The sequence below is a fragment of the Ostrea edulis genome, chromosome 2, assembly GCF_947568905.1.
Source record: "Ostrea edulis chromosome 2, xbOstEdul1.1, whole genome shotgun sequence".
In the NCBI taxonomy this organism is placed as follows: Eukaryota; Metazoa; Mollusca; class Bivalvia; order Ostreida; family Ostreidae; genus Ostrea; species Ostrea edulis.
The window spans coordinates 86,620,448-86,626,493 of NC_079165.1; the positions used below are offsets into that span (position 1 = coordinate 86,620,448).

A 6,046-nucleotide genomic window follows, 5' to 3' on the forward strand; every position below is an offset into this window, starting at 1 on the left:
GTATTCCTATCTGATACGAACTCTCTACACCGGCAGCTGTATTCCTATCAGATACGAACTCTCTACACCGGTGTATGTATTCCTATCAGATACGAACTATCTACACCGCCATCTGTATTCCTATCTGATACGAACTCTCTACACCGGCAGCTGTATTCCTATCAGATACGAACTCTCTACACCGGTGTATGTATTCCTATCAGATACGAACTCTCTACACCGCCATCTGTATTTCTATCTGATACGAACTCTCTACACCGGCAGCTGTATTCCTATCTGATACGAAATCTCTACACCGGCAGCTGTATTCCTATCAGATACGAACTCTCTACACCGGTGTCTGTATTCCTATCAGATACGAACTCTCTACACCGGTGTCTGTATTCCTATCAGATACGAACTCTCTACACCGGCGTCTGCATTCCTATCAGATACGAACTCTCTACACCGGCGGCTGTATTCCTATCAGATACGCACTCTCTACACCGGTGTATGTATTCCTATCAGATACGAACTCTCTACACCGCCATGTGTATCCCTATCAGATACGAACTCTCTACATCGCCATCTGTATCCCTATCAGATATGCTGGGGGACAAAATAGCCATATAACACTGTAATTTCAGTACACTTCCACATTTAGAGATTTCTCTTCTCAATTTAGTCTGTTGGTGTATCATTCTTGTTAACGATGTAGACAATTAATATTTATCATTTTATTCGTAATGTGCAGTATCACGGGAATGATTCATTGACTGTATATTGTTTAACGTCCCGCTAGAGAATGTTTCACTCATATGGAGACGTCACCATTGCCGGCGAAGAGCTGCAAATTTTAGGCCTATACGTTTTACAACGCAAACGGGGACATAATTTCACACTTATGCAAATTTTAGGCCTATGCTTTTTACAACGCAAACGGGGACATAATTTCACACTTATATTTCTTCCAGTTTAAAAAAAAACTTAAAACATAAAGGAAATGAATTATATATTATTTGATAACCTAATTATTCTCATGACAATCGCTTGTAGTAATGGAGTGCTTCTGATGTGCCTTCACTAATGGTGTAGTAACCACTTCCGTTAGACTCCAAACAGACAGACTCGCCCTGGTGTTCGCTGATGTACGGGACCTGTTTAGGGGTGCTCATTAAGGTCCTCAAATGGTCGAGGCTGTCCCCTACATTCCAGTAAAATATTTTGTGATAGGTCTTGACTAGTACTTCCCGTCCGTCCGGCGAGATGTCGCCGGCTACCGGTCCTCGTCCGTGATCAGGAGTTGGCATCTCCCGTCCTCCTGTCAGGTGGTACCGATGGGACGACTCCGCCCACGCGTCTTTAGGGATGTGATATAATTTCCCTCTCCCTCCGTCGACTTTAGAAATAATGTATAGCTCTCCTTGTGGATCTACCATCAGTGTCTCGGCGTTGTGTTCATCCCAGCTTGAAAATAATGGATTGAGAAAATTAAGAAGATAAATTTTGCGTTAACTTTGCACGGTTCTGTGAATCTGCTTTATCTACCAATGCTTACGTAAATCTTAGCGTTTCTAAAACTTGAAGAGATCTGGTACGGATACTGGGTGGTTCCCGCACCATGAAAATCTTGTTTTCTCGCCCACTTCCGGTATTTCCATCAATATCACCAATGTAAACACACCATCCGCTGTGCCCAAACACGCAGGGACCTGCAGAACACCAACACTATTCAGTGGCGGATCAAGTAATTTCTGTGTATGGGGGCGTCGTAACAGGCTGGGAATTCTCTTGTATGGAGCAACAACTTAACATGAACATAAAAGGACTGATTCACGGCAAGAAATATTCTTGGAAACGAGGTTCTTGCGAACTTCTTGCATGTGAACATAAGTTGGTTTACTGTATAAGATTTTATGTGGTACTATATTTTGACTTGTTAATGCTCTGTGGCGAGGATACAGTCGTTATATCTTCAGACTGCAATCATGCAACAATGAAAACTGTACTAGCAGTTTTCAGAAATAAATAATATCTCTTTACCGAGGTGTTCTATACAGGTGTACATACTCGCCATTATCTCTTTACTGAGTTGTTCCATACAGGTGTACATACTCACCAATATATATCTTTACCGAGGTCTTCCATACAGGTGTACATACTCACCAATATACCTCTTTAACGAGGTGTTCTATACAGGTGTACATACTCACCAATATATCTCTTTACCGGGGTGTTCCATACAGGTGTACATACTCAACATTATATATCTTTACTGGGGTGTTCCATACAGGTGTACATACTTACCAATATATCTCTTACATGTATCCCGTGGGGATCCGGATTAGAATAGGTCCTCAGTACCCCCTTGCTTGTCGGCGACTAAATGGGGCGGTCCTTCGGATGAGACCGCAAAAACCGATGTCCCGTGTCGCAGCAGGTGTGGCACGATAAAGATTCCTCCCTGCTCAATGGCCATAAGCGCCGAGTATAGGCCTAAATTTTGAAGCCCTTCACCGGCAGTGGTGATGTCTCCATATGAGTGAAATATTCTCGAGAGGGACGTAAAACAATATCCAATCAATCAATTATATCTCTTTACCGGGGTGTTCCATACAGGGGTACACACTCACCACATGCTATATCCTCCCAGTCGTGACTTGTCGCCCCCTCCACGGTCAGGGTCGCCTGTAAATGACCTGTACTGGCACCGAAGGCGTAAAAGCGCGTGCTATCACCGGAGTCATTATGGGTATACAGAATGTTGGTGTGTCGTCTGCTGGCACACAGACCGGATTCCTCCCGCACAGTGTGACTATTCACGTGACCAACTGTCTTTCCGTGGTCGAAATGAGCCGCTGGAATGCGAAAACAGTTGCATTTGAAACGAATCGTACATCCAGATATGGAGTCCTACATCACTGATCATTGTAACAACGCGTCCCACATCACTGATCAATGTAACAACGCGTCCCACATCACTGATCATTATAACAACGAGTTCTACATCACTGATCATTATAACAACGCGTCCTACATCACTGATCATTGTAACAACGAGTTCTATATCACTGATCATTGTATCAACGAGTTCTACATCACTGATCATTATAACAACGAGTTCTACATCACTGATCATTGTAACAACGAGTTCTACATCACTGATCATTGTAACAACGCGTCCTACATCACTGATCATTGTAACAACGCGTCCTACATCACTGATTATTGTAACAACGAGTTCTATATCACTGATCATTGTAACAACGCGTCCCACATCACTGATTATTGTAACAACGCGTCCTACATCACTGATCATTGTAACAACGAGTTCTACATCACTGATCATTATAACAACGCGTCCTACATCACTGATCATTGTAACAACGAGTTTTACATCACTGATTATTGTAACAACGAGTTCTACATCACTGATCATTATAACAACGCGTCCCACATCACTGATCATTATAACAACGCGTCCCACATCACTGATCATTATAACAACGCGTCCCACATCACTGATCATTGTAACAACGCGTCCCACATCACTGATCATTATAACAACGCGTCCCACATCACTGATCATTATAACAACGCGTCCTACATCACTGATCATTGTAACAACGAGTTTTACATCACTGATTACTGTAACAACGAGTTTTACATCACTGATTATTGTAACAACGAGTTCTATATCACTGATTATTGTAACAACGAGTCCTATATCACTGATTATTGTAACAACGAGTCCTACATCACTGATCATTGTAACAACGAGTTTTACATCACTGATTATTGTAACAACGAGTTCTATATCACTGATTATTGTAACAACGAGTTCTATATCACTGATTATTGTAACAACGAGTCCTACATCACTGATTATTGTAACAACGAGTCCTATATCACTGATTATTGTAACAACGAGTCCTATATCACTGATTATTGTAACAACGAGTCCTACATCACTGATCATTGTAACAACGAGTTTTACATCACTGATTATTGTAACAACGAGTTCTATATCACTGATTATTGTAACAACGAGTTCTATATCACTGATTATTGTAACAACGAGTTCTATATCACTGATCATTGTAACAACGCGTCCCACATCACTGATTATTGTAACAACGCGTCCTACATCACTGATCATTGTAACAACGAGTTCTACATCACTGATCATTATAACAACGCGTCCTACATCACTGATCATTGTAACAACGAGTTTTACATCACTGATTATTGTAACAACGAGTTCTACATCACTGATCATTATAACAACGCGTCCCACATCACTGATCATTATAACAACGCGTCCCACATCACTGATCATTATAACAACGCGTCCCACATCACTGATCATTGTAACAGCGCGTCCCACATCACTGATCATTATAACAACGCGTCCCACATCACTGATCATTATAACAACGCGTCCTACATCACTGATCATTGTAACAACGAGTTTTACATCACTGATTATTGTAACAACGAGTTTTACATCACTGATTATTGTAACAACGAGTTCTATATCACTGATTATTGTAACAACGAGTCCTATATCACTGATTATTGTAACAACGAGTCCTACATCATTGATCATTGTAACAACGAGTTTTACATCACTGATTATTGTAACAACGAGTTCTATATCACTGATTATTGTAACAACGAGTTCTATATCACTGATTATTGTAACAACGAGTCCTATATCACTGATCATTGAAATATCGAGTCATCATTGAAATATCGAATTCTTCATCACTAAACATTGGAATATCGAGTCCTACATAACTTTTCATCATTGAAATATCGAGTTCTACATCACTAATCATTGAATAATCGAGTCCTACATCACTTTTCATCATTGAAATATCGAGACCTATATACGTCACTTTTCATCATTGAAATATCGAGTCCTACATCACTAATCATTGAATTATCGAGTCCTATATCACTTTTCATCGAGATATCATTGAAATATCGAGTTCTACATCTCTAGTCAATATTGAAATATCGAGTTCTACATCACTAGTCATTTAAATATCAAGTCCTTTATCATTTATCATTATTGAAATATCGAGGTCTACATCACTATCCCGCGGGGATCCGGGTTAGAATAGGTCCTCTGTAACCCCCCCCCCCCCCCCCCCCCGATCCGGATTAGAATAGGTCCTCTGTACCCCCCCCCCCCCTCCCCCGATCCGGGTTAGAATAGGTCCTCTGTACCCCTTGCTTGTGGAAAGACGCGACTAAATAGGGCGGTTCTTCGGATGAGACCGCAAAAACTGAAACCCCGTGTCCCAGCAGGTGTGGCACGATAAAGATTCATCCCTCCTCAAAGGTCGTAAGCGCCGAGCATAGACCTAAATTTTGCAGTCTTTCACCGGCAATGATGACGTCTCTATATGAGTGAAAAATTCCCGAGAGGGACGTTAAACAATATATAACCAACTAATTTACATCACTAATCATCGCAATATCGAGTTCTATATCACTGATCATCATTGAAATATCGAGTTCTACATCACTAATCATTGATATATCGAGTTCTACATCACTAATCATTGATATATCGAGTTCTATATCACAAATCATTGAAATATTGAGTCCTATATCATCAATCATTGAATCATTGACATATCGAGTCCTATATCACTAATCACTGAAATATCGACCCCTATATAACTAATCATTGACATATCGAGTTCTATATCACTAATCATTGACATATCGAGTTCTATATCACTAATCACTGAAATACCGAGTCCTATATCACTAATCATTGAAATATCGAGTTCTATATTACTAATCACTGAAATATCGAGTCCTATATCACTAATCATTGAAATATCGAGTCCTATATCACTAATCATTGAAATATCGACCCCTATATAACTAATCGTTGACATATCGAGTTCTATATCACTAATCACTGAAATATCGAATCATATATCACTAATCATTGAAATATCGAGTTCTATATCACTAATCATGAAATATCGAGTCCTATATCAGATAATCTTTCCGTGACTTTCTTCAGGGAAGGAAGCAGTGACAC

The 6,046-nt window shown here is 40.2% G+C and overlaps 1 protein-coding gene across 1 annotated transcript; it reads right to left on the reverse strand.

Annotated features, from left to right (window-relative positions):
• Positions 1 to 978: 978 nt before the first annotated feature.
• LOC125678870 (uncharacterized) lies at positions 979 to 2,027 on the reverse strand. Its single transcript, XM_048917630.2, has 2 exons — positions 1,538 to 2,027; positions 979 to 1,446 (listed from the first exon to the last, which is right to left on the reverse strand). Exons 1-2 carry the CDS (start codon positions 1,600 to 1,602, stop codon positions 1,017 to 1,019), a joined length of 495 nt encoding a protein of 164 aa, XP_048773587.1. The 5' UTR covers positions 1,603 to 2,027; the 3' UTR covers positions 979 to 1,016.
• Positions 2,028 to 6,046: the final 4,019 nt, after the last annotated feature.

Coding starts and splice junctions, on each gene's coding strand:
- LOC125678870 (XM_048917630.2), bottom strand. CDS start 1,602: ATGGTGCGGGAACCACCCAGTATCCGTACCAGATCTCTTCAAGTTTTA. Junction 1,447..1,537: donor TTAGAAACGCTAAGATTTAC/GTAAGCATTGGT, acceptor ATTATTTTCAAG/CTGGGATGAACACAACGCCG.